General features: G+C 46.1%; 1 protein-coding gene and 1 pseudogene across 1 annotated transcript; both read left to right on the top strand.

Moving 5' to 3' along the window:
- Window positions 1–409: 409 nt before the first annotated feature.
- On the top strand, window positions 410–26895 carry GLT8D1 (glycosyltransferase 8 domain containing 1). Its single transcript, XM_044302280.1, has 10 exons — window positions 410–510; window positions 3160–3218; window positions 5354–5452; window positions 5617–5821; window positions 6871–6976; window positions 7054–7138; window positions 7415–7527; window positions 10507–10673; window positions 16963–17075; window positions 18114–26895. Exons 2-10 carry the CDS (start codon window positions 3203–3205, stop codon window positions 18302–18304), a joined length of 1095 nt encoding a protein of 364 aa, XP_044158215.1. The 5' UTR covers window positions 410–510; window positions 3160–3202; the 3' UTR covers window positions 18305–26895.
- On the top strand, window positions 6063–6431 carry LOC122943577 (annotated as a pseudogene).
- Window positions 26896–27120: the final 225 nt, after the last annotated feature.

Raw genomic sequence — 27120 nt, 5'->3', positions numbered from 1 at the left:
GGCACTGCCTGACGGGAAGCGGCTCAGCGCTCAACAATTTGGCGCACAGAAGTTTACCAGCGGAAGGCTGCCACTAATATAAGTACAAGTAAATGGTGCTATCATCCAGGCTCCGATATTATACAGGCTCTCTCAACCTGGCCGAGGGTCCTTCGGCAGCGCCATGTTTTTTTAGGGCAAATCTTCTTAAAAGGACTATTTGTTCACTGGCCCGTGCCGAAGAATGAATTAGGAGTCTGCGTCGCATTCTATTTTAAACCTTATTTTTTTTGTCAGAAGAATGTGAAATAGTTTAACGCTCTTATTAGAAAAAGAGATAGCCCACAACCAAGATGGCGACCGGCGGCTCAGAGCGTTCCAAAGCTGGTCATGTGGTGCCGCGTTCTAGTCACGTGACGGGGCAGAGGGGCGTGGAAGTGCTGCTGCTATATTGTTGATGTTGAGTTGGCAATTCGGCTGCGTGTAGTTTAGTGTTGGGAGGCGGGTCCTGAGTGCTGCGGCCGCTACACTGTATGTATGCATGTACTATGTCATGTGTATGCATGCATGTTCACACGTGTCTGCGTCATGTCTCCTTTTCCAATTACTGTTTGTTTTTTCCTATCCCGTTATCTACTAATTTGACTAACCAGGGCTCTCATTAACTGAATGACCATGACCATGCCAGTAATCCATCGAACCGTGGGTTGCAATGATAATTGGTCCTTCTGTGTTGATAAATAGTTTAGTTCTGATTAATGTATAACTACAGATGTAGCAGTTTGGGGGCCGTTAGACGTGGCGGCGCTGGGGCGTTAGATGTGGCGGAGCTGTGAGACGTGGCGTGCTGGGGCCGTTAGACGTGGCGGAGCTGTGAGACGTGGCGGAGCTGGGGCCGTTAGACGTGGCGGAGCTGTGAGACGTGGCAGAGCTGGGGCCGTTAGACGTGGCGGCGCTGGGGCGTTAGATGTGGCGGAGCTGTGAGACGTGGCGGTGCTGGGGCTGTGAGACGTGGCGGAGCTGTGAGACGTGGCAGAGCTGGGGCCGTTAGACGTGGCGGAGCTGGGGCCGTTAGACGTGGCGGAGCTGGGGCCGTTAGACGTGGCGGAGCTGTGAGACGTGGCGGAGCTGGGGCCGTTAGACGTGGCGGAGCTGTGAGACGTGGCGGAGCTGGGGCCGTTAGACGTGGCGGCGCTGGGGCCGGAGCAGTTAGACCTAGCAGAGCTGGAGCAGAGTCTGTTAGCCTTGTGGTATCCCGATGTGGTGTTTTCTGTGGTTTAGCAGGGATGGAGGGTAACAACCATCAGATTATATGTATACAGTTTATTATTATATTCACAGCAGCGATCACTCCGACTTAATCTGCACAATAATGATTGACACGATGATTGGTCGTCATAAATAAGGCGTTGACTAATCTCCCATGTAGACAGCTGGTTGTTCCACGTGGGACATATGGTGTGTCGTCTGTGCTCAGAGATTATGGGGAGATTTTTCAAAACTGGTGTAAAGGAAAATTGATTAAGTTGCCCATAGCAACCATTCAGATTCCACCTTTCATTTTGCAAAGTAGCTCTGAAAAATTGACGGATTCTGATTGGTTGCTATGGGCCACTAAGCCAGTTCTACTTTACACCAGTTTTGATCAATCTCCCCACATGTGTACTGGAGATTGCCCAATGTAGATACAAGGTTATTCAGGGACAAACTAGGCTCTGCTGTGCCTGTATTCCATCAGGCAGAACCTTTTCTGACCTGTCAGGTACAACATGATGCTGTTCCTTGCAGGCAGCGTGTTGGAGAGCAGGAGGATATGAATTTATCGATTTGTAGTTTCTTGGGAGAAGATCCAATATAAGGCCTCTTTCACATGTCAGTGAATGGAGGACGTGTGCTGTAAGGTCTCCGCCGATCGCTCAAGTATCCATTGACTTTAATGTGTGTATTCACACATCAGTCGTTTACTATGGGTCCACGGTGACACCACGGCAGCACAACCTGTGTTGTCCGTGATTACAGATCCCTCATGCACATATAGTCTATGGGTCCGTGAAAACCACTGACAACGTGGATGCGATCCGCAGATTTCACAGATTGTTGCTTGAATATACTTTGGAAATTAAAGGGCATCTGTCAGCAGTTTTGTACCTATGACACTGGCTGACCTGTTACATGTGCACTTGGCAGCTGAAGACATCTGTGCTGGTCCCATGTTCATATGTGCCCGCATTGCTGAGAAAAATTATGTTTTATTATATGCAAATGAGTCTCTAGGAGCAATGGGGGCTGTTGCCTTTACACCTAGAGGCTCTGCTCTTGGCAACTGCCGCCTCCTCTACACTGACAGGAGCAGGTGTGATGACATTTTCACTGCCTGGTCCTGTCAGTCAAAGTGGAGAGGGCCTGACAGTTGCAGAGAGAGCTGAGCCTCTAGGAGTAATGGCAACGCCCCTGTTGCTCCTAGAGTCTCATTTGCATATAATAAAACATCACTTTTCTCAGCAATGCGGGCACATATGAACATGGGACCAACGCAGATGTCTTCAGCTGCCAAGGGCACATGTAACAGGTCAGCCAGTGTCATAGGTACAAAGCTGCTGACAGATGCCCTTTAATTTTAAGCCTTCATGGGTGAACCACTCCACATCTGGTCACGGACGTGTGAAAGAGGCCTAACGCGTATTTTCTGATAGAAGTCCTTGCTCGCTCTGTGACTGGCTGTCCTACTCCGTGATTGACCAGGATCTCAGCTGTAAAGATGCTGAAATTAATCATTTAGGATTATGCTTTTCCACCTTCCCATTGTCACTTTTGAATAGAACAATTGATTGTGTGTGGTCCCTCTGTTATTCCTCCTGGAAAAGTATTGAAAGGGGAAGTGTTAGTTGAGTTTTTCCCTGTCCAGGTTGACATGGTCAGGGTTAGACGGTGTCAGGCTGTTTATGGACACATCCCATTGATTAGAGAAGTGCTTAATGTAGTCCTACATTTCCAGGAGGAATAAGAAGGGAATGACAATGCAGAGTCCTAGAAAGAAAATGCTTCAGTATTGTATTTTAGTAGGAAATTAAAGTATTTACTAAGAAACAGATCCTTTCTCTTTTACATAAGCTTCTCTAGCCCTGTGGCTGTCAAGTATTGGAAAGCTAATCCCGGCTGCCCCGTTTTCTTTTCTTACAGATTGGAAAACTTCCCATAAAGGAGCCAAGAGAGACAATCCAAAATGACCTGCCGCAAAGGTGAGACCCTAGGCCTGTGGTGACTAACCTCCGGCTGTGGTAAAACTACGACCCCCAAGATGCACACTTGCTTGGCTGTTCTCAGAACTCCATAGACATGAATAGAGCATGCTGGGAGTGATGGTTTCAGCACAGCTGGAGTGCCTGAGGTTAGCCATCACTGCAAGACGGACTGAAGTGAAAGCATTTCTTGAAGGTGGTTGGTTTATATTGTACGGGTTCAATTCTCCTGTGCCTCTAGTGCGCAGCCCTCCATACGGGGGGTGTTCCTCTTTAAGTTTGAAGGTGCTAAGTTTTTTAAAATTTAGTTTTTGAAGCCATAATTCAAGGATTGCTGTGGAGAAGCCCCATGTTATACAGAATGCATACTTCACAGTACTTTGTATGGGAACAGTCATATGAATATAACCGACTGGAATACCCCATTAGGGTTTCTTCCAAAATTTTAACTTCTCATCAGGATAGAGGATAAGTGTGTTATCTGGCCCGTTCTGACTGCTGGCACCCCACGGATTGTGAAAATGGGTGTTCTGTGTCTCGCGGTATGAATGGAGCGGCGGTCCAGCATATGTGTTGACACTCCATTCATTTCTATAGGACCACCGGACATAGCCAAGTAATGTAGTCGGCCGTGGTTAACAGACCCATAGAGTTTAATGGAGTGGCAGCGTGCATTCTGGACGGCCTCTCTGTTCAAATGAGGGACGCTGGACCCCTGTTCTGACCAATGGTGAGGAGCCCTAAAGTCCAAATCAAAAACGTATCTTCTACCCTGTAGATAAGAGATTAAAGGGGTTCTCCAGGGGTTTTATATTGATGGGCCTAGCAGTATCAGATTGGCGGAGGGTTGCTGAGTAGTTCTGATACCAGTACATGTGTAGTGGATGGAGCTGGGTTCTGCAGCACTGCTCCCAGCCAAAGGAAACAATTGGCTCTTCACGCATATTCATAACCAATCCGTGATCCTTGTTTCCCCAAATAAAAATTAGGTTATTGGTGAATATGTATCACCAGTGGAAGGTACCAGCAATTACTCGATCTATGGCCAGGTTCAGCTGCAAAGGCACAAAACATGTGCAGATTTAAACAGAATTCTTGATAAAGGTGGAATCGCGCTGGGGGCCATTTACAAAGACCGGTGTTTTATACGGGACTTTGATGCCCCCCTGCTCTGCTGGATGATGCGCCTTATTTATTACAAGGAGCAAGCCTCGTCATAAACCAGGCGCATCCTCCGGCAGTCCTTGCACCTGGAGTAAAATGTACTTCACTGCCTGAGGGGGGTCGTTTTCACCCAAATTTTACATAATTATAAATGTTAGTGAATTTGCCAGGGTTGTGGACCCCGGCCCAGATACACCCCCGCTACTCCCTAGTGGTGAGGACGGCCTAAATATTGTTGCACGGGTGTCAAAAAGTCGCTTGCATTTTTTGCACTGAATTGGCACTGTGGTGTATGGTTTGTAACCTCACAAGACTAGAGGATGATGCCGGAGCTGCAATAACCTCAGAAAAGGCCATCATTAGGCACTGATTTTATAAAAAGCGTTGTGCTCAGATTTACTAAGCCTAAAGGGGTTTTCTGACACTTCATATCCACGCTCATCTGTGTGAACGTGTCTGATGTACTCGCTGTTTCAAAGTGATGTGGATCCTCTGACCTTTTAGCTGGTCCCATTACCTGCCCCTCTGGAAAATCCTCACTTCCGCTGACGTCACATTCCTTTCTGGAATGGACGGGAACGTCATTTCTGGGACCGTCACGGGACGGTGCGGTGGATGAGGCTACAATGCTGTGGACACACGTGCAGCTCAGACTGACTGCATTAATGCCGGAGCCGATAGAGGCGGGGGGATCCCATCCACAGGATTACGCCCCATCCACCGCACTGCACCACCCGTGTCCTGGTCCCGCCAATGACATTCCTATCCATTCCAGGGACAAGGTAAGAAAATGGATGGGACGTTGGTAGAAGGGAAGATTTTTTTTCTAGTACGACAGGTCACGTAACCGATTCAGAAAGCAGCGAATCCACAGCGTGTTGAAATCGTGAGTACATTAGAATATTTTTTTTTTTTAAATGTCATGCCATTGCTGAATAAAATGCTTACACCTGTAACTTCATGCCTTTCAGTGAATATAGTGATTATAGTGTTGGCGGCCGTGATCTTCCTCCTCATCCTCCATCATAATCTGCTGGGTCTGAGCGATATACTGAAAAGGCAAAGTTCAGGTAAGAGGAATTTTTTAGAAACATCACTGAATTCATGTTTTTTTTCCTGGGATTATTGACTGTCTGTTCCATACGTCTCTGGATTTGTCTAACCGTGTGTGCCAGTCTGTATGCTCTTTGCTGTGGGTTCATTTTACTACGTGTGGTCTTTATTACTTTTCTAGATTTCGGCCTTGTAGGATTTCAGAGGATTGATTTCCTCCCCGAAGCTCCAGAGGAGAAAAAAATATCAGAGGTCCCTGTAGTTATCACTGCCGTAGAAAGTAGACTCGGAGGGGTCATTGCTGCAATCAACAGTATTTCCAGTAATACACAGTCCACTGTCACTTTCTACATTGTGACCATGAATGATACCAAGGAACATCTCAGGTACACCTATCACCACTGGGTAGAAGGGGCCAGGCTGTGTGAGCCATTGATGAAATGTTTTATATCAGGGATCAGCAACCTCTGGCACTCCATCTTTTCAGAAACTACAACTCCTATAATGCTTCATTTACTTCTATGGGGTTTAGAAGAACAGCCAAACATTGTTGCTTGCTGGGAGTTGTAGTTTCACAGGAAGCTGGAGTGCTGGAGGTTGCTGATCCCCATTTTATATGTATGAGAAATGGTGGCCTTCTCCCTGACAAAGCAAGCTTAAAGAGGACCTGTCACACAATTACTTGTATTCCCCATGGGTTACCCATTCTGGAACACCTTTCTGCTCTAGTCCTGGAAGAAAGTGGCCAGACGCACCAAGAAGGTCGGCGTTGTGGGTAAATATGGGACCCGTTTATGGTGCTTCCCTAAGGAAGATGGTCAATAAAATTGAAACTAGCCAGCATGTTCCTCCTGTGGCAAGACCAAGATGAAGAAGAAGGCTGTTGGAATCTGGCATTGTGGTTCTTGCATGGAAGTCTTAGCAAGAGAAGCCTGGACCTATAGCACCACGGTAAAGTCTGCCCTCAGAAGACTGAAGGAGCTGAAAGATCAGTAGATCAAACTTCCTGTGGAATCTGCTCTTCATCTTTCTGAATCTGCTCTTCATCTTTCTCTGGACTTTTCTTTCTTCAAGAAATGTCTAGGAAAATGGAGGAAAAAACTATTCTGGAGCATCTGTGGAGTTTGACACTGGCAGCATTGATTGTCAAGTGGTAACACACAGCTGAACTTTCATTCCAAACTGCCAGCAATTCATTCATAATTTCTAGCAGGAATAGTAAAGGGATGTCGCATTCTAGTGTCATAAGAATAGATGCCTTTAAAATTGTTATTACATGGGGATTGCAATTAGAAATTACAACACAACAGACCTGTCAGGAGAGGTAATGGACCCACTTCAAAACCTCAAAATCCCACCTAAGACTAAAAGGTCACATACTAGTGAATCAGAAGTTTGAGCAGCTTGGTAACTAGTTATCTTCTTCTTCCTCCAGGACCTGGCTTAGTGACCCTAAGCTTAAAAATGTCAAGTATAAAATTCTGGACTTCGATCCTCGGGTCCTTGAGGGGAAAATCCGAGCGGAAGAGCGCGCCAAACCTGTACGTAAATGTGGATTCGTTTACAGCGTGTATGAAAACCTTGTCTGAGATCACCACTTGTATTCCTGTCTCTTTAGTTAACATTTGCAAGATTTTACCTTCCTGCTTTGGTCCCTGGGGTAGAGAAAATCATATATCTGGATGATGACGTAATTGTTCAAGGTATTTTATTTTATTTTAATTTTTTTACAATTTGATATATGTAAAGGACAATGCTCTCCTCTAGTTACAGCTCATATGAGGCAGGTGTTACATACTGAGGTTTTCTAGAAAATGTATATGGACCGTATTAGTGCAAGGCACAGCGCTGTCCGCCAGCAGTAGCATGCCGATAAAAGTCAGTAGCATGCAGATATCTTGGAAGAAATATTTTCTTACACACAAGCTGCAGGTCGCAATTATATACGGTTAATGTGTTTAAAATTATGTTTCCCGTAGGTGACATTGTGGAACTCTACAAGACCCCTCTAAAAGTGGGACATGCAGCTGCATTCTCTGAGGATTGTGATTCAGTCACCACGAAATACTTGGTCAGAGGAGCCGGCAGTCAGGTATGATGAAACTTTGTAACCACGCACCGATCGCTGCTGCACGATGAGCCATTCAGTATAATAGACCAGCCATGCGGCTGCAGACAGCCCCTTAAAGGGCACCGGTCAGTAGATTTGTACCTATGACACTGGCTGACCTGCTACATGTGCACTTGGCAGCTGAAGGCATCTGTGTTGGTTCTATCTTCATATGTGACCGCATTGCTGAGAAAAATGATGTTTTAATATATGCAAATGAGCCTCTAGGAGCAACGGGGGCGTTACCATTACACCTAGAGGCTCTGCTCCTTCTCCACTTTGACAGGGCCAGAGAGAACGGACAGACTGTGGTAACGTGGGGCTGTGGTATGGGAGACTGCATACAAGTGCTGCTGTTCATCAGCCACTCCCCACCCTCCTCTCTGTACTTCATGTCTCCTCATGAACTCCATTCCTACAGAGATTCAGCTGAGGATCTTACAATCTGTATTCAGGACCATAATCCCTGACATGTAGAGCAGAGAGGAGGATGAGGCAGCTCTTTAGCTCAGTGTTGAGAAGAAACTTGTCCTGCTGTGTGATTTAGGACAGGTTTTGTGTGTTCTAATAGGACCGTGGCCATTTTATTTCTTCTAATGATTGCTCCCCTGACAAAACAAGTCATTGTGGATGAAAGGTATTTGGGAATATATTTATAATAAAGTATTATTTAAGTATTTTCATTTTCTTCATTCCTGGAGAACCCCTTTAAAGAAGTTGTACATTATATTCAGGTGCTGCTTGAGCTAGCATAAAGCCAACGTGCAGCTTTCTAATATCTACTCTATTGCTGACACACTTGGTGTCTAAGGCCTCTTTCACACAAGTGATATGGAACCTGTCAGTCTGGATGATTTTGCATAAAAATTTAATCCGTTTTGCCTGTGATTGCACTCCATCTTTCCATTTTTTTCCCACCCAGGTTGTATTTTTTTTTTTTTGTAATTTAAGCTTCCCATTCATTTCAATGGGCGATTGAGCGTAGATTCCGCCCCAAGATAGGGTTGCTGCTTTTTTATTTTTTTTCCACTTAGAAAAAAAAAAAAGCTCTGCTTCCCCTTCTAATGAATGGGAGGGTGTTTTGAGTCAGAAACGCACCCAAGAACTCTGTGTGAACTGACTCTAAGGGCTCAGTCACACGACCAGGGTTTTGTTCCGCATCCGAGCCGCATTTTTTTTTGCGGCTCGGGTGCGGACCCATTAACTTCAATGGGGCCGCAAAAGATGCAGACAGCACTCTGTGTGCTGTCCGCATCTGTTGCTCTGTTCCGTAGCCCCGTAAAAATGATGAGTCATTTCCTATTCTTGTCTGTTTTGCGGACAAGAATAGGCATTTCTACAATGAGCCTCCTGTTCCGTTCCGCGAAGGCACACGGGCGGCATCCATGTTTTGCGGACCGCAAAACACGGCCCGGTTGTGTGAACAAGCCCTAACACACAGCATCTCCTAGAAACCATCCTTGAAAAACTGACTATAGACTGCACATTGATGACATCCATGAATGGATGATAGAACAGGCCCTGATTTTTTTTATTTATTTTTTAACAGACAGGCGGTCAGTGAAAAACAAAGCGCATGTGAATATACCCATTACAATGAGTGGGTCAGTCTGGATGCTGTGCATTGCAAAAACATAATGGATGCAAACCGCGCTTCTGTGATATAAGCCTAAGGCCCCTTTCACATGGGCAAGTATTCCGCGCGGATGCGATGCGTGAGTTGAACGCATTGCACCCGCGCTGAATCCCGACCCATTAATTTCTTTGGGACTGTTCACATGAGCGGTGATTTTCACACATCACTTATGGTTGCGTGAAAATCGCAGCATGCTCTATTTTGTGCATTTTTCACGTAACGCAGGCCCTATAGAAATGAATGGGGTTGCGTGAATATCGCAAGCATCCGCAAGCAAGTGCGGATGCGGTGCGATTTTCACGCACGGTTGCTAGGAGACGATCGGGATGGAGACCCGATCATTATTATTTTCCCTTTTAACATGGTTATAAGGGAAAATAATAGCATTCTGAATACAGAATGCATAGTAAAATGGCGTTGGAGGGGTTAAAAAAATAAAATAAAAATTTAACTCGCCTTAATCCACTTGATCGTGCAGCCCGGCTTCTCTTCTGTCTGTCTTCTGTGCTTTGTGGAGGAACAGGACCTGTGGTGACGTCACTCCGGTCATCACAAGATCATGTGATGGACCATGTGATGACCGGAGTGACGTCACCACAGGTCCTGTTCCTCCACACAGCTAAGATGAAGACAGAAGGAGATGCCGGCTTCACGATTAAGTGGATTGTGGTGAGTTCAAATTTATACCCCTCCAGTGCTATTTTACTATGCATTCTGTATTCAGAATGCTATTATTTTCTCTTATAACCATGTTATAAGGGAAAATAATACAATCTACAGAACACCGATCCCAAGCGGGTTTGGGTACCAAACGTGTGATTTGCACTCGCGTGGAAAAATTGTGCGTGTTCCCGCAACACACCCGCACATTTTCCCGCAACGCCCGTGTGAAAGAGGCCTAAGAAGTGCGGTGTCCACACAGCATGTGTAAGGGAGTGTCTCACAGCACTTGTGCTCTCTCACCCCTTCTCTAATGCAGAATCGACCCCCTTCCAGCCTACGATGCAGTATAGTGCAGGACTTCCCTATGAAAAGCTGTTGTTATTGCAAAATGATTGACATAAAAAAATGAGCATATAAAGTTATAATGTTCCAAGCCTCAGAACATTCTCCAACATTTCAGGGTAAAGAAGGATCAGGCATGTGGGATTTCAACCTGCTGTTGTCCTATGTTCCCACAGGAGATCTGCTGATGCCAGAGGGCTCTGACAGTGGCTTCATCCACGAACCCCTTTGAAAGAACTTTAGGAGAAATGATTTGTCAGTAAAGTCTGTCTTGTGTTACAGAAGAGACGCTGACACCTGCTTATCTTTATATTTTACAGTATAACTACATAGGATATTTTGACTACAAGAAGGAAGCCATCAGGAAGCTGGGCATGAAAGCTAGTACCTGCTCCTTTAATCCAGGTGTTTTTGTAGCCAATCTAACTGAATGGAAGCAACAGAATATTACCAGGCAGCTTGAAAAATGGATGGAGTTAGACATGGCGTAAGTATTGTAGGTGCTTCAGTGTAGGCCTCTTATTTATGTTACCTTTGAGGCCTGTTCACACTGCAGAGAGTTATCGTTAAATTGTAACTGTTTTACGTGAAAAAAAAGTGGAAAAAATGTGGCACTGGGCACTCAAGGTATCCGGACCATAAAGAATTTACTAACACACAAAATAAATAAATAAAAAGTATCAATATGCGCAACCTACATTGACAGCCTAATATAAAAAAAACGAATCAGCAAAAATGGATAATGTATAAGAATGTATAAAATATAAACACAATATCAAAGTCCAGTAGATATAATAACGATGAGATGAATGACGTATGGGCTCCAATAGTGAATAATCCCAAGTATAAATAATAGCAGCAAAAATGTCTTGGGATAAGGCCAATGAGTTATCCTGGTATGATACCACAAAAGAAGGTCTGTATAATTCAAACTCCCATTCGCACAGCGGACGATATCTTTATATATTTATATATATATATATATATATATATATATATATATATATATATATATATATATATATATATATATATAATAATATCTATTGGGTGGTCACAAAACTTGGGGGTCCTAGCTAGACACGTTTCGGTCACTCCTTCCTCAGTAGCTGACAGACCCCTCAAAGAATCCTTTTTTTTTTTTTTTTTTTTTTTATAGTATGTAAGCTACCCCAAAACCCGAAATGGATTTTGGGCAAATAGCCTGTCCTTCCACTTATTTCTCTGGGCTTCACAATCTTGGATATTGCTCATAATGCTCATAAACCTTATTTAAAATAGTCACCCTATACTAAAATATCACATAGGAAGTATTACACCTCATAAAAATATATATTCAAAGTATATACAGTACAGACCAAAAGTTTGGACACACCTTCTCATTCAAAGAGTTTTCTTTATTTTCATGACTATGAAAATTGTAGATTCACACTGAAGGCATCAAAACTATGAATTAACACATGTGGAATTATATACATAACAAAAAAAGTGTGAAACAACTGAAAATACGTCATATTCTAGGTTCTTCAAAGTAGCCACCTTTTGCTTTGATTACTGCTTTGCACACTCTTGGCATTCTCTTGATGAGCTTCAAGAGGTAGTCACCTGAAATGGTTTTCACTTCACAGGTGCGCCCTGTCAGGTTTAATAAGTGGGATTTCTTGCCTTATAAATGGGGCTGGGACCATCAGTTGCGTTGTGGAGAAGTCAGGTGGATACACAGCTGATAGTCCTACTGAATAGACTGTTAGAATTTGTATTATGGCAAGAAAAAAGCAGCTAAGTAAAGAAAAACGAGTGGCCATCATTACTTCAAGAAATGAAGGTCAGTCAGTCCGAAAAATTGGGAAAACTTTGAAAGTGTCCCCAAGTGCAGTCACAAAAGCCATCAAGCGCTACAAAGAAACTGGCTCACATGCGGACCGCCCCAGGACAGGAAGACCAAGAGTCACCTCTGCTGCGGAGGATAAGTTCATCCGAGTCACCAGCCTCAGAAATCGCAGGTTAACAGCAGCTCAGATTAGAGACCAGGTCAATGCCACACAGAGTTCTAGCAGCAGACACATCTCTAGGACAACTGTTAAGAGGAGACTGTGTGAATCAGGCCTTCATGGTAGAATATCTGCTAGGAAACCACTGCTAAGGACAGGCAACAAGAAGAAGAGACTTGTTTGGGCTAAAGAACACAAGGAATGGACATTAGACCAGTGGAAATCTGTGCTTTGGTCTGATGAGTCCATATTTGAGATCTTTGGTTCCAACCACCAGTGTCTTTGTGCGACGCAGAAAAGGTGAACGGATGGAGTCTACATGCCTGGTTCCCACCGTGAAGCATGGAGGAGGAGGTGTGATGGTGTGGGGGTGCTTTGCTGGTGACACTGTTGGGGATTTATTCAAAATTGAAGGCATACTGAACCAGCATGGCTACCACAGCATCTTGCAGCGGCATGCTATTCCATCCGGTTTGCGTTTAGTTGGACCATCATTTATTTTTCAACAGGACATTGACCCCAAACACACCTCCAGGCTGTGTAAGGGCTATTTGACCATGAAGGAGAGTGATGGGGTGCTGCGCCAGATGACCTGGCCTCCACAGTCACCGGACCTAAACCCAATCGAGATGGTTTGGGGTGAGCTGGACCGCAGAGTGAAGGCAAAGGGGCCAACAAGTGCTAAGCATCTCTGGGAACTCCTTCAAGACTGTTGGAAGACCATTTCAGGTGACTACCTCTTGAAGCTCATCAAGAGAATGCCAAGAGTGTGCAAAGCAGTAATCAAAGCAAAAGGTGGCTACTTTGAAGAACCTAGAATATGACATATTTTTAGTTGTTTCACACTTTTTTGTTATGTATGTCATTCCACATGTGTTTAATTTATAGTTTTGATGCCTTCAGTGTGAATCTACAATTTTCATAGTCATGAAAATAAAGAAAACTCTTTGAATGAGAAGGTGTGTCCAAACTTTTGGTCTGTACTGTATATAAAAAATAACATGAACGCATCAGAACCCATGCGGTATTGATGCGGTTGCGATTCTTCCTATATCCACTGATATCAACTGCAGACACCAGTACTACAGGGTGGGCCATTTATATGGATACACCTTAATAAAATGGGAATGGTTGGTGATATTAACTTCCTGTTTGTGGCACATTAGTATATGTGAGGGGGGAAACTTTTCAAGATAGGTGGTGACCATGGTGGCCATTTTGAAGTCTGACATTTTGAATCCAACTTTTGTTTTTTCAATAGGAAGAGGGTCATGGGACACATCAAACTTATTGGGAATTTCACAAGAAAAACAATGGTGTGCTTGGTTTTAACGTAACTTTATTCTTTCATGAGTTATTTACAAGTTTCTGACCACTTATAAAATGTGTTCAATGTGGTGCCCATTGTGTTGGATTGTCAATGCAACCCTCTTCTTCCACTCTTCACACACGGATAGCAACACCGCAGGAGAAATGCTAGCACAGGCTTCCAGTATCCGTAGTTTCAGGTGCAGCATATATGCTGTGAAGATACGAGATGTGCAGCACCTGAAACTACGGATACTGGAAGCCTGTGCTAGCATTTCTCCTGCGGTGTTGCTATCCGTGTGTGAAGAGTGGGAGAAGAGGGTTGCATTGACAATCCAACACAATGGGCAGCACATTGAACACATTTTTATAAGTGGTCAGAAACTTGTAAATAACTCATGAAAGAATAAAGTTATGTTAAAACCAAGCACACCATTGTTTTTCTTGTGAAATTCCCAATAAGTTTGTGTCACATGACCCTCTTCCTATTGAAAAAACAAAAGTTGGATTCAAAATGGCCGCCATGGTCACCACCCATCTTGAAAAGTTTCCCCCCTCACATTAACTTCCTGTTTGTGGCACATTAGTATATATCACCAACCATTCCCATTTTATTAAGGTGTATCCATATAAATGGCCCACCCTGTATATCCATTAATATATTAAATTGTAAAATGGAGAAATAATCGTAGAATGTAGAAACATTAATGACAGGCAACATTACAATCTTCACATAATGTTCTCATAAAAAATTCTCTTAAAAAATTTTCAGACCGATAATGGATGGAAGCCCACTGCCAAGGGAACCCCCCCCTCAATATAAAATACTAGGTGGGGTTGACCATCAGCAGGGGGCATCCACCAACTCTATAGGAAACCAAACAATTCAAATTCCGCATTCAGTTCCCCCGGGAGTAAAGTGTTCAGTTCAAAAATACGTTGTGTTTCTAATCTTGATATCTTACCAATGTAATTACCCCCCCTCCAATCCCTATTCACCTTGTCAATGGCTGCACACTTAAGGCCTACTGGATTTTGATTATGTGCTACTTTGAAATGGTTGGACAAGGAGTGTGTGTCCAAACCCTTTCTAATATTGGCCACATGTTCCGAGATGCGTTTCTTCAATGTCCTTTTAGTCCTCCCCACATATTGTCAACCACACGGACTGTAACAGTTTTATATATATAATTATTCGTTCTGTCTGTCAGCGGTGAGCGCTGACATTGTAAGTGCCACGTGTATGCCGGCGTGCTGACTAACGAGCCACCCAGAGATGCAGGAATGCCTGCAATGATCTCCTGAATCTTCCTGTTTTAAAGTGAATTTGACGATTTGAGAATGAATAAGCTTACGCAGGCTAAGTGAATAAATATATTTAGCAGTAAAAGGTAAATAATTATCAGTGGCCTACACATACAGTATGGTGGGGGGACTCTGAGTCTGCCATGTCGTAGCACATGGACGACACCCCATGGTGATACAACAGATAAGGATATCAATTAAGGCTACTTTCACACTCGTGTTTTGGGCGGATCCGTCATGGATCTGCAAAAACTGATCAGTTACAATAATACAACCGCATGCATCCGTCATGAACGGATCCGTTTGTATTATCTGTAACATAACCAAGACGGATCCGTCATGAACTGCATTGAAAGTCAATGGGAGAGGGATCCGTTTTCTATTGTGTCAGAACAAACTGATCCGTCCCCATTGACTTACGTTGTGTGCCAGGACGGATCCGTTTGGCTCAGTTTCGTCAACCTCCAGAGCGGAATGGAGACTGATCGGAGGCAATCTGATGCATTCTGAGCGGACCCTTTTCCATTCAGAATGCATTAGGGAAAAACTGATCCGTTGTGGACCGCTTGTGAGATCCCTGAACAGATCTCGCAAACGGAAAGCCAAAACGGGAGTGTTTTAAGTAGCCTTATCCTACCGGGATGATTTCTTCAATGGAGGGCCAAATAAAATGTCTGTGTCTGTGTCTGCCAGGTTTATTCAGCTCCTCCTCCAGTGTACAGCATGTCCTGAAGATAGCCTGTCAGGCATTTAGCTTGCAGCACAGTGAGGGTTGGGTTGGGGGTTTTGTGTATGTTCAAGGAATATCATTACACAGAATATAAAAGGGACAGAACCAATCAGTACAAAAAAATACCCTTACAACACACTCCCAGAGGCTAGTTAGTTAGTAAATGCGCTGGGCATAGACATCGGATGAACACTGTCAGTTGTGTGGCAGTATATATATTTTAGCGCTATATGAGGGAGGCAGTGAGCGAGGAGCGTCCTCACTGTTCAGTACTCCATGGCAACTTGCTGCCAAAAGACAACTTCAGGGGCAGTTTTTCCTTGAGAAGTGCAAAATCATTAAATAATCAGTATAATTTGTCCTACACATCTCCCTATAAGTCGCACCTAGGTTTTACAGGAGGAAAATAAGAAATAAATATTTTTCATTAGACCTCAGGTCAAACTTCCAATGTTAATCAGACCTCAGCTCACAGCCCCAATCAGACCCCCAATGTTAATAAGACCTCAGATCAGACCCCAATGTGAATGACCCCCAATCAGATCTCAGATAAGAGCCCCATGCCTCTTATTACTGCCCCCATGCCTCTTATTACTGCCCCCATGCCTGTGTTGTCTGCCCATGCTCTTATTACTGCCCCCATGCCTGTGTTGTCTGCCCATGCTCTTATTACTGCCCCCATGCCTGTGTTGTCTGCCCATGCTCTTATTACTGCCCCCATGCCTGTGTTGTCTGCCCATGCTCTTATTACTGCCCCCATGCCTGTGTTGTCTGCCCATTCTCTTATTACTGCCCCCATGCCTCTCAATTTAGACCCCAGCAGCCTCAGAACATATAAAGTAAAGAAACGACTTACCCTTCCTGCTCCTGGACGCTGCCGCTCCTCACCGCCCGCGCTCTTCATCCTCCTCCTGTCGGATGTGCTGTGAACTGGCGCGCACAGCGTAGCAGAGGACCAGGAAGCGGTGAGCACAGAGCCTTCACCGCTTCCCGGTCCTCTGGTGCTAATGAGCGCTTCCATTATGGAAGCTCTCATTGGCATTTGCCTCATAAGACGCAGGGACATTCCCCCCCCCCCCACACTTTGGGGGACAAAACGGCATCTTATAGGGCTAAAAATACGGTAATTAAAAAAAACTAAACCGTTAAACTTTAAGACTTGATCAGCTGCAGCCATACGTTTCCTCTGCAGTTAAATGTTATTGCACGCTGTCTATTCAAATGTATGGATGTGCTGGACCTGCCAACGTGAGCGTTGCTCACAATTCTGGCTCGTAGATGGGGAATCCCTAGTGGGGACCCCCTCTGTGATGTTCTTATACCCTAGTGGGGCATATGGAAAAGAGTTGTCTGCACCCAGTGGATTTTGTGACTTTTTATCAGTTATTAAAATTGTTCCACCTGGTTGTCAGATGCTAATGTAGGGCACTGTCTGGTTACAGGGAAGAACTGTATAGCAAGACCCTCGCTGGCAGCCTCACCGCACCGCCACTGCTGATTGTCTTCTACAAGATGCACTCTAGTATTGACCCAATGTGGCACGTCAGGCACCTGGGTAAGTATGAATGACATTTCATGGAGAGAGTTACTCCTTGTATAAAGGATGACCAATGGTTCACAACAAGCAGTGTGCGCTTCTCTCTTCCTACAAAACGCACTACAAAAGTTCTAGACTACTGGCGAGCCATAGCTTGGAGACCACTGATGTGGATCCTGGGCCGGGCATGATGGCTTACATATCCAAAGTAGTTTTTTTTTTTTTTGCAAACTGCGAAAAAAAAGACCCAAATGATGATGTCTGACAATTTATTGGTAACGTTTTGACTTTTTTTCCATACTTGCCGAATTTGGTAATGAAAACAAAGTGGTTTAAGGAACTATAATTTAGGCCACTTTGAGCAAATTTTGGGGCACCTTAAATTAATTTGCAAAGTGTGCTGTTCTCAAGTTTATAGAGCCGAGGGACACGAGTCTGAGTCTCCAGTAACTTTTTCTAGGTATTCCCATAATGGCTGGGTTTTACAAAAGCATTCTTAGAAACTCCGCTACATAACAGCATGTTGGTGGTTTAGCGGCCCCATTAAAGGGAAATTCTATTTTGGTTCTTGTTTAGGAGCATTCCACATCTATATGGAATGGTTTATGACTTTGACAAGATTTTGCTTTACCTTTGTGTAGGTTTAAAGGGGTTGTTCAGCAGTTTCATTTAGAAATATGGCTCACAGGTGGTTAAAAATATAAAAAAAATAAGTCCTACATTCCCTCACCAATCCCTTGCCCCGCCACTGCTTTTCCACTTCCTGGTCCCAGCTCGACCAGCCAGAAACGCCAGGAAAGGAATGCTAAACAAGTCGCTGGCTGTAATGGTGATCCGCCTGTTGTTTCCAGTAGGTCAAGCCGGAACCAAGAAACTGAGAGCAGTGGGGACTAGAACAGTGGCAGAAAGGCGTAGGCGGGCAATTTTTTTATTCAGATCGCTTATGATCCATATGTATATTTAAAATAATAATAATAATAATAGTGAACAACCCCTTTAAATGGTGAAATTGTGTTAAAAGCTATGTTGCATGTAATGACAATTTCTTTATTTCAGGCTCAAGTACTGGGAAGCGTTATTCCTTTCAGTTTGTGAATTCTGCCAGGCTTCTTCACTGGAACGGACACTTTAAACCATGGGGACGGGCCGCCTCATATTCTGAAATTTGGGAAAAATGGTATATTCCGGACCCCACTGGTAAATTTTCCATCATTAGAAGAAACGCAGAAGCTGATAGAGCCAAATGATGGAATTACACTGATCAGGAAATCTCATGAACTGCGGTATGTTACGGAGCATGGTCAAGCAGTATTTTCTCAGGAATCTGCAGCTATTGTGTTTTTTTATTTTTATTTTTTTTATCGCCATTACAACTCCAAGACACTACAGTGGATCCTGGTCCTTCTAGTATATTAGGTTTTTTTGTGTGTTTTCTTGTATTCTTTATGTATTATCCTATGGTGTTTCAGCTGCTCTTTCCTACATGATTCAGTCCAAATCTTCTTGTCGGTACAGTGTATGAGAGCGCTGGCTGGTGGCACCACTACGCTTCTCTCCCGTAGTCCTGAACTTATGCACAACATATTTCTGTCCTCCTAGCAGGAACCTGTCCATTGTAGTGGGGTGCTCAGAAAGAAAGCTCCAAAAAGCTGTGCAGATTCCTACTATGAGGACTACTTTTTGCACAGTGCAGATGTAGGAGATCTGAGTTTGTCATTTGGCACGAGTCGTTGTCGTAATGCAGTATGTTACCCGTGGTTTTACACAGATCTGATTCTTCATGATGCACAAATACTCATTTCTGTTCCATCTGGACATGCATTGCAGAGCCTAGTGAATTTTTCATATAAAACCTGTCAGCAGTCACTGTATCTGCGTACAGCGGTATTTGTCCATCCGCCTCGGCATATTTACCGTGATGTGGCCGGATCTCCGCTGGTCCCCATTATAGTGAATGGGGCCAGACGGACTTCCGGCAGAGCATGGTAGTTCCGGAGCTGGCAGGCTGTTCTTTTTCCGGAACCATTAACACCAGTCTGAAAAATACAGCATCTGGCATTGATCCTGGGCACAGCTCCTTTTGTTTGGAAAACGTTTTGGTTTTATATGATACAATGTTCTGCTTATATGTGTATATAAAGAGGTATCTCCCCAAGGAAAGAGTAGGATTCTCATTGGAATCCTACTTCGTACTGACGAGGAGTAAGCATCCCGAAACGGCGATCTATAGATGGATATTTGGCTTGGCAATACTGCCTTGTCCTATCAAGGCTTAGTTAAAAAGTCACATTTTTACTCCTAGGGAGCCAGTTCTACAAGGTGGCGATAGTGAGATGGTTCTCTTTCCTTTTGGAGATGCCTCTTTGCATAGTATTTTACCATGGAGGACTTCCAGTAAGTCTCTATACACAAGGAGATCTTTAAGGAGACCAGCACCCCACCTAAGCTGCTTTATATGTGTATAAGGAATATTCTCTGGTTGTTCACTTCATAAGTGTCATGACCAGTATATTGTGAATTTATTGGTCAAGCGATCAATTCATGGATCATAAACCTTGCTTTGTTGATAGGACGCTAATATTTGTTCCCTTGTTCAGATCTCTTTGCTAATAAGACGGCATGTACAGCGCAGTATACTCAGCGGGTGGACGGGGAATCTTCGCTTTGTAAGTTGTAGGAGGTAGATGACTATAGTGACCCTCAGAGCTGCATCCACTTTCATGTTACTGTATGACAACCTTCTATACAAAGCCCATAGTACACGACGTGGTGCATGCTACAATCCTACACCAGAGACATAGGATTAGTGTTGAAACCACTGGCAACATGGAATGTGTATGGGACTCCTGAAAAATAGCTGCCTTTTGTATCATTTATTGCTATGTACTGATTTGGCTACTACGTGATGCTACTTTGTAGTGATAAGGTAAAAATAATTTCATTCATTCAGTGTGGGGTTTTTAAAAAAACACTACTCCACCAAGGGTAGGGCGCTCTTACTGGACTTCTCTATGCCCTGTACTGTGCTCAAGTCCCCAAAAAGAGTCTGTTGGCTACATTATCCCTATAAAAGTACCCCCCAGCGAAAGGCAGAAGAAAACCCTGGATTGCGCACTCGGAATGCATGCCCTCCTGTGGGTGTCTGCAACATTCACTGTGCTGCACACATGCAGTGCAAAGCGGATAATGCAGATACTGACAGAAGGGAATGTACTGCGCATGCTCAATCCTGAGTTTTTCACCGCGCGTACACAAAATTTGGTCTGGGGCTACACAGTGACTTGGCAAACAGCCAAAGCTTCCTGTGCCACACAGCGTAATCGAAGTCAGTGCAAGTGCTGGATTTTTTGCTTGGGTCACATTCTCAGCAACTTGCAAATCAAACTGTGACTGTGCGCTTTGGTCATGCAATGATTGTTGTGACCAAAGTTGTCATGCAGCCGAAGCCTTAGGTGCAGGGCTTTGCGACCTAAGGGAGGGAATTTTTCAAGTAGGGGCCAAGGTTTAGGGAGAAGTGTCTTGGCACTTGTGAAGGCAATTCTACCTACATTGCAGAATACTCAGGTTTTTTTTTTTGTGGATTCCCATGCAGTATCAGCAAACTTTGAGAACAAATCTCTTGTACACTTTGCAGATTTTTTTCATTATGGAATTTGGCCTGCCATCAAGATTCTAAACTTCGCAGCATGATTACACTTGTGATTTTAGTTACAGATTTTACCCTTTCCAAATGAAGGGTGAGATCTGCAGAAATTTTTTTATTTTTGTACTCGCCATAAAATCCTTTTCTTGTAGGATGCATTGGGGGGACACAGCACCATGGGTATATGCCCAGCTGCCACTAGAAAGAAAAGTGTTGGCTCCACCCCTCTGGGCTATACCCTCTGCACATGCAGAAGCTAGCCAGTAGGTAGAAAAGCAATGAGATCACCAAACTGAAAAAAAGGAAAAGCCAACATGTCCCGAATCAGAGAGAGTTGATTACAAAAAACCCTGGAGAAAACCGGAAGGCTTGAACTGAAAACGAATCAGAGTGGGTGGGATCTGTCTCTCCCAATGCATCCCACGAGAGAAGGATTTTACAGTGCGTACAAAAATCTATTTTTCTCGTGAATGGCATTGGGGGACACAGCACCATGGGATGTCCTAAAGCAGTCCACGAGGGAGGGAAGAAACAGCCATGCGAGGCAACTAACACACAGCTGCTTGCAGAACCTTGCGACCTAGACTGACATCAGCAGAGGCCAGGGAATGGATGTGATAGAACTTTGAGAAGGTATGAACAGAAGCCCAGGTGGCGGCCTTGCAGACCTGGGAAGCCGAGGCCTGATGCTGAACCGCCCAAGAGGCCCCCACCGCCCTAGTGGAGTGAGCGGTCAACCGAAAAGGGGGAACACGACCCTTTGCAACATAGGCCTCCTTGACAGCCGACCAAATCCAATGGGAGATGGTGGCCTTGGAAGCTTGCAGACCCTTACAAGAGCTCTCAGATGGAGTCAGAACGACTCTGATAACCGAAGGTAAAGGGGGAACGCCTGAACAACATCCAGACGGTGGAGGGATCGCTCTCTAGGATGAGAGGGATTAGGACAGAAGGATAATATCCTCATTAATATGTAATGAGGAAACCGGACGTAGGACCACTTTGTCCTGGTGAAACACCAGGTCGGGGGACCTGCAAGAAAGCTTTGCAATCTCAGCGACTGTGCGGATTGAAGTAATCGCCACAAGGAAGGCAACCTTAAACGATGTGAAGGAAAGAGAGCTATCCTTCAAGGGCTCAAAAGGAGGGGACTGAAGAGCGTCAAGGACAAAATTCAAGTCCCACGGTTCCACAAGGGAACGAAAGGGGGGAAGCTCGAGAAGCCAGTGGTCTTTGAAGAGAACGGACAGGGCTGATATCTGACCCTTAAGCGAGGCCAGCCGAAGACCCTTGTCAAACCCAGCGTGGAGAAAAGACAGGATCCAGGGAAGAGAAAAACAGAGTGTGTGAATCTGGCTAGATTCACACCAGGAAAAGTACGCCCTACAGGTACGGTGGTAAATTCTGGCCGATTGGGGTTTGTGTGCGTGAAGCATAGTCTGGGTGACAGACTCCGGGAGACCGCGGCCTCAACAGCCACGCCGTTAAATGAAGCTGAGGTAAACTCGGGTGGAACAGCAGACCTTGGAAAAGGAGGTCGGGACGCAGAGGAAGCTGCCATGGAGCGTCGGCGAGCAGAAACGCAAGCGTACCATGCCCTGCGGGGCCAGTCCAAAACACCAGGATCGTCGGGACCCGAGCCTTCTTGAGGCGTTTGCGTCCCCGGGGAAGAAGCGGAAAAGGAGGGAAGAGGTAAGGGAGGCTGAACTGGGACCATGGAAGGACCAGAGCATCTACCGCCAGAGCCTGAGGGTCCCGGGACCTAGCGACGTAAACTGGAAGCTTGTGGTTAAGAGGGGAGGCGAACAGATCCACGTCTGGGGTTCCCCACCAGTGGCATAGTTGTAGAAACACCTCCGGAGGGAGGGACCACTCGCCCAGGGCGAGACGTTGGTGGCTGAGAGAATCTGCCCAATTGTCGACCCTGGGGATGTGGACTGTGGAGAGGGTGGGAACGTGTTACTCTGCCCACCGCAGGATGCGTGAGGCTTCCTTGAGGACTGTCCCGCTTCTGATGCCCCTTGGTGGTTCAAGTAAGCCATGGCAGTGGAATTGTCCGACTAGATCGGGAGTCCAGCGGGAGAGAGCTAGGAAGATGGCCCTGAGCTCCAAGACATTGATCGACAGGGAGGACTCCTCCACTGGCCCTGGGCAGTGAGGGACCCGAAGACAGCCCCCAACTCGTCAGGCTGGCATCGTTGGTAATCATCTGCCAACTTGGAAGAAGGACCTGCCGAGAGAGACCGTGCTAGGGAGCAGCCACCAACGCAAGTCCAGGTGGACCTTGAGGGGAAGGATGGATCAGGCGATCGAGGCCTTGTCCCACCTGGAGAGGATTGACAGTTGAAGATGGGTGTGCAATTGGGCATAGGGAATTGCCTCGAAGCAGGCAACCATCCGGCCCAGAACACGCATGCACGTCCTAATGGGCAGAGGGGATGGCTCGCAGAGGCGAGTCACCCCCGACTGGAGAGACGCTAACTTGTCCTGGGGAAGAAACACCTGCACGAGGCGAGTGTCGAAGACCATGCCCAGGAAATTCATCCTCTGGCAGGGGACAAGAGAGGACTTGGGGAGGTTCACCAGCCACCTGAACTGGGACAGAACAGAAAGGGTGATGTGGAGTTTGGGACTGGCACGATAACTCCAAGAGAATGAATGTCTTGAAAAAAATTGGCCTCCCTTGGGGGAACCTGGGTGGCGATGACTGGGAGGGCGGAAAATTTTATTTTGTATCTGGAAGAAACCACCTCCCGAACCCATGTGTCGTCCACGCTTGCCTGCCAGACATCTTAGAAGGCAAGCAAGCGCCCCCTCCACTCGAGAGGGGACATAGTCAAGCAAAGGTCGTCTTTGCAGGCTGTGGCTTAGAAGGCTTGGGTCTAGTGTGCCAGAAGGGCTTGGCCTTGAAGAAAGGCCTAGGTGACTTTTTGTCTGAGTGAGAGCAGGAATCCCGAAAGGAACTAAAATTCTGCGACTGTGAAGCCAGCGATTTGGGGTAGAAGAGAACCTTTTCCTTCTGTGGCCTCCGAAATGAGTTCCTCTAAGTGCTTCCCAAAGAGTTTACCACCTAGGAAGGGAAGAGAGCCTTCTTGGAAGCTGCATCTGCCGCCCAGGTACAGAGCCAGACCGTGAGGCGGATGGCCATAGAGTTAGCGGCTGCTCTGCTCGAGCGGCATGCTGATTCCATGGAAGCATCACAGAGATACACAGATGCTTGGAGAATTTGAGAGGCGAGGGTGGGGAGCTCGCCTTGAGCAGAAAACCGGGGGTGAAGGACCTGTTGAGCTGTTTGGCCCAGACAACATATGCTTTAGCCACCCAAGATGCAGCAAAAGCTGGAAAACAGATTTGGCTAAAGAGTCGATCCTCTTGTCAGAAGGATCCGACAAGGAAGCCGCATTGGCCAAAGGAAGGGTGGTAACTTTGGCTAGGCGTGCCACTTGGAGATCTACCTGAGGTGGCACTGACCATAGGTTGACGGACTCCTCTGCAGAGGGGAAGAGGGGGTCCGAAGCCTTGGAGAGTTGAAGGCGCCTATCAGGATGACGGCACTCCTTGGCCAGGAGTGCGCTGAGCTCCGCATAGTTAGGGAAAACCAAAGCGGGGTGTCTGAAACGGCGGAATGACATGGATCCCTGGGCCGAGGAGGAGGGGTCCTCCTGCACTCAGAGCGCGTCCCTGACTGCCTTTATGAGGTCCTGCATGGCCGCAGACATAGATGTGCTCTGTTCAGATCCAGAATCGGAGGTGTCCCCAGGAGTGGCAGAAGAGGAAACTTCGCAGTCTCAGACTTATCCAGGGAGTGAACAGAGGAAGCTGAGGATGAGCGGGACCTGGCTGAGAGCACTCAAGGTCACTTGCGGGACCTGGTGTCAGAGCGAGAGCATGCCCGGCCCGTGGGGGGCAGAGGTAGCCGCAATTTGGGCAGGCAAACGATCCAGCGACTGCACCATGTATTGGGAGAGGCTGGCAAGGTTCCCTATGGCTTGGGAAGCACCCCATTCAGGAGGGACAGCCAGGGTGTTATGGGAGGGTCTGGGGATAAGGCACTGTGCACATATGGGGGGGGTCAGGCTGACCGTACGGCATCTTTTTATTGTAGATAGAACATGCAAATATGTGACCACCCCGATTGGGGGGGGGGGGGGGGGGGGATTGGGTCTTGTCTGGCTGAGGACATGAGGGCTGGTATGGAGCCTGCAAAAGGGGAAAAAAAAAAAAAAGCAGCCAGCAAAGGCTGTCCTACCTGACCCCAGGTGCTGTAGCAGCTTACTGAGTAGCAAGGGAGGCTTGTAGAGGATGCCAGTAAGAGATCAGTCTGCCCCCCCCAGCAATAAATCCTGTGCTTAGACGGAGTAGGGTGGAAATCTGGCCCCTCCCAGGAAGAAGGGGGTGGGACAAATGGAGCCTAGCAGGCCGGGACCTCAATTTATGCAGCAGCCCGGACGGAGTGCTGCAGACGTTCGCCATCTGGAGGTGCCATAAGGGACCCTAGGATAAGAGACGCCTGTGCAGGGAAGCTGGAGGCCAGGAAAGAGTCTAGGGACGGAAAAAAAAAAAAAGTGTCTTAGTCCCGGCAATAGCCGGGTGCCAAGGCAGACTGGCCAGAGGCCAAGGAAAGTACAGGGGACACCCGGAGAGGGAAGGGTCTGAGAAGAACGGCAGACTGGGAAGGAGTGAGGCCTAGTCCTGGCAGAAACTAGGGGTGAAAAGGGATCATATGCTCTGGCCATGAGGCAGAATCAGAGCCTGGGCGATTTACCATCCCTGGGAGGGGGACCCTATGGGATTGAATACTCATTATCCGTTGTCTTTAGGCACCGCAAGGTCACCCCATCGGCAGACTAAACACAGGGACAGTGGGAATGCCGCCATGCCTCTGCAGATCTGGGGACTGCGTGACCGGTGTAGGTACTGAAGTACGCGCCTGCAGGGGGTGCAACTAAAGTGGTGTCCCACGATGGAGCCCCATCCTGCAGCAGAGAGAGAAGAAAAAAAAAAATAGCAGCAGGACCTGCGAAAAATTAGCAGTGCATGTCTGCCTCCTATGGACACTAGGAAAAAAAAAAAACAAAACAGACTAGCTTCTGCATGTGCAGAGGGTACAGCCCAGAGGGGTGGAGCCAACACTTTTCTTTCTGGTGGCAGCTGGGCATATACCCATGGTGCTGTGTCTCCCCCAATGCCATTCACGAGAAATCCATTATATATATATTGCAGTTTTTGGTGCATAAATGCACAGAAATCAGTACATTGACCTGCATCAATGTACAGATACACTAAGGCCACCAGCTCACGAGTGCGGGTGAACACACATAAGATAAGATACGCACAAATTTACATGCGTTACTGCACAATATCCTCAATTTCTAACAGCAGTTTTTAGTGTGGATCTCAGCCTTCATTGGAAAAGGGTGAAACCCCCACTAAAACCGCAAACAAGACATGCTGTGCGTTTGCAATTTCACACTGCAGACCGCACAGAATTTTTTTTTAAGCGTACATGAGATGTGTCATTTCATACACTTTGCTGGTACTGTATTACACTGCAGTTTTTCTGCAACATGTGCAGGTGGGCTAATAGGTAAAATGGAGCCGACAAACTCTTAAGGCCAGAAAAACTGCATTTGGGCTCATGCACACGGCCGTTGCTCGGCTAGGCCCATATTGCCGTCTGCAATATGTGGGCCCTGGTTGTTTTTGCACCGCACCATGGATGTGAACCCATTCACATGAATGGGTCCGCAATCTGGAAGGTGCAGAATGGAGAGGTATCTCTCCGTGCTTCCGCATCGCAAAAAAGTAATGCGTGCACTACTTTTTTTGCAGTGCGGACAGATCACGGACTCATTTGAGTTTGAATGGGTCTGGATCCGTCTGGGGAATATGCACAGATGTTGCCTGTGCATTGGGGGAACTGCAAATTGCAGTCCTCAATGGCAGTGTTCATGAGCCCTTATATAAGTGATGAAAATCCCAGTAATAGGACGCCATTGTTTAGAAATGTTTTGTGCCTGATGAATATGTGTATTGCCATTTACCGTGCTAGCTGACTATGAGCAATTGTCAGATGTGACTTACAGGTGTATGCCAGTATACTGATCACTGAATTGTACTTTAAACCACTTGTACCAAGCAATGTATTTGCACACACAATTTTATGCAAAGAAATAAAACCCAAGTTTGCTCATGTCTGCATTGTCATAAGATGCTGTTCACTAAAAGTCATCTCCATACGGTAAAACGAGTGAGAAGGCCAAGAACTTATCCTCAGGAGAGGTGATCACTATCAAGGCTGTTGACACTGGGGGGGCTCCATTCACTGGGGAGGATTTTTCAACCCTGGTGTAAGGGAAAACAGGCTTAGTTGCCCAGAGCAACCAATCAGATTCCACCTTTAATTTTCCAAAGGAGCAC

The sequence above is a fragment of the Bufo gargarizans genome, chromosome 7 (assembly GCF_014858855.1).
Source record: "Bufo gargarizans isolate SCDJY-AF-19 chromosome 7, ASM1485885v1, whole genome shotgun sequence".
Lineage (NCBI taxonomy): Eukaryota > Metazoa > Chordata > Amphibia > Anura > Bufonidae > Bufo > Bufo gargarizans.
The sequence above is the reverse complement of the archived record's forward strand: the minus strand, read 5'-3'. Positions and strand labels throughout refer to the sequence as shown.